Here is a 1,800-nt window from a genome sequence, read left to right as displayed (position 1 = left end):
AGGCCCATCCTCCAGGGGGAGAAGGTGTATGAGTTGCAGGTCAGCTTAGAGGGATCCCAGAGCGACGAGAGGGAGAGCTTCGCAGGCCTCTAAGTTTATTTGATTTTTCTCCTGCAGTTTCCATTTCTCAGAAATTCAGTCTTCGTGCGCAGCCCGTGCACAACCAACGACCACTACGCAGGGAGGAAACCTGGTCTTAGTGTTTGGCCGCGCTAGTGAATTCTTCTGGGCCCCTGGTACGTTCTTGTCCCCAGCACTCTGTCCTTACACTTTTGAAGCGCCTTGATAGGACGGTCCCAGATGCCTCACAATAGGGAAAGGCAAAGTGCAAAGCTGGCAAAGTTGTGTGGTTCGACGCCGGCGAAAGCTGAGACCTGGAGCACCGGCCCACGCCTTCCACTCTGGGTCATCCTTCCCAGCTCCATCTTGGGCATGCCAACTCCTGCCACGTCCGATTGTCCCCAGAAGTGCCCGGGCATGCTTGAGGGGGTTGGTGGCGGTAGCTTCCTCTTCGCTAGGAGGTGACAAATCCGTGTTGTTTTATCGTCCATTAATATTTTGAAACAAACAAACAAAAACTCGACGTAGAAGGAGGGAGAGGCTCTCTCTTGCTCCCGTCCCTTCGCAGCTGACCTGAGAGAGGGGACGTGCCTTGAGTTTGTTGGTGTTTGAGACTCGTCCTAAAGGCAGAGGCAGGGAAGACAGCGCTGAAGAGGTGTCCCAAAGAGATTGGACGTCTGAACAGTCACTGCCTGCCCCAACCTCTTTCAGGAAGGTTCCAGGTCTGTGCCACACTGCAACCAATCCGGTTCCCATCCTGTTTCTCCACCCCTTCTCGGAGAATCCGAAAAGAAAATATGCGTTCCTGAGAGACCCGCCACACTTCCGATCTGGAAGTTCCGCGGGGACCCAGCCCCCGGACCCCCGCCCCCTCCCCAGCTCGACCGCCTAGTCTGGTTGCGGAGCGGCGCGGCCGGCCGGGGGTGGGGCTCCGGCACCGCCCCGGGCCCGGGATTCGCGAAGTCACGCGCTTCCGCAGGCTTGCGGGGGCACCTTCGCCCACGGACACGCCCTTTCTGCGGAGGCAGCCCCCAGCGACCCTCTGCCCAGCTTCAGCACCTCACTCGCGACGCTCCCAAACTGCTCAAGGCCTTTCAGTCGTTCCCAACTTTAGAAAATTGCCCAGAACGCGTCTCTCCCCCGAGCCGCACCCCACCGTGGAGAGGAGAGGAGCGGGCAGGGGACGCAGAACCGCCCCACAGGCTCGGGGGACCCCCTTCCTCTCCCCGCCCATCCCCTTCACCTCGCCCCCCGCCCCCTGCGCGAACCCATTTTCCAGTCCTGGTCACCAGAGGCGCAGCGCACAGCCTTTTCGGTGGAACCAGTGCGAAAACACCCGAGGAAATGAAAAGAACAAGAAAGTGCTACCTTGGCAACCACGGGCGTTTAGTGGCCAGCTGGTGGGCTGGGGAGGGCGGCCGCTGCCCCCCTGCCGCTGGTACTCTCCTCGACTACGCGTATTCTTAAGCAATAACAACGTAATCCGTATTATCCACCCAAGAATACCCGTCACCGAAGAGAGTCAGAGGACCAAGCTGCCGCTGCCGCTGCTACCGCTGCCGCTGCTACTGCCGCCGCTGCCGCCACCAGAACTCTTGCTGCTCGCTGAGCCCGCCCCTGGCTGGGGATGGGCTGAGCTTGACCGGGACCATAAATCCATAACTCGATTTCCCTAAAGAAGGATCCAAAGCTGTGCTCGGCTGCTTCCTGCCCAAATCCAAATGGCCGCTCTATTTCCAA

The 1,800-nt window shown here is 59.4% G+C and overlaps 1 protein-coding gene and 1 non-coding gene across 2 annotated transcripts; both read right to left on the bottom strand.

The window, feature by feature from the left end:
- Positions 1–242: 242 nt before the first annotated feature.
- On the bottom strand, positions 243–816 carry LOC144338432 (uncharacterized). The gene is given in 2 exon segments (XM_077987618.1): positions 243–564; positions 566–816. Coding segments are annotated over 2 exon segments (510 nt in total). The 3' UTR covers positions 243–305.
- Positions 817–1,490: 674 nt separating this feature from the next.
- MIR137 (microRNA mir-137) lies at positions 1,491–1,592 on the bottom strand. The gene has a single exon (NR_032409.1). It is a non-coding gene; the product is annotated as a microRNA mir-137 (primary transcript).
- Between the last annotated feature and the right edge of the window lie 208 nt (positions 1,593–1,800).

The sequence above is a fragment of the Macaca mulatta genome, chromosome 1 (assembly GCF_049350105.2).
Source record: "Macaca mulatta isolate MMU2019108-1 chromosome 1, T2T-MMU8v2.0, whole genome shotgun sequence".
Classification (NCBI taxonomy): domain Eukaryota; kingdom Metazoa; phylum Chordata; class Mammalia; order Primates; family Cercopithecidae; genus Macaca; species Macaca mulatta.
Note: the sequence above shows the minus strand (reverse complement) of the source record. Positions and strands in the feature narration are given on the sequence as shown.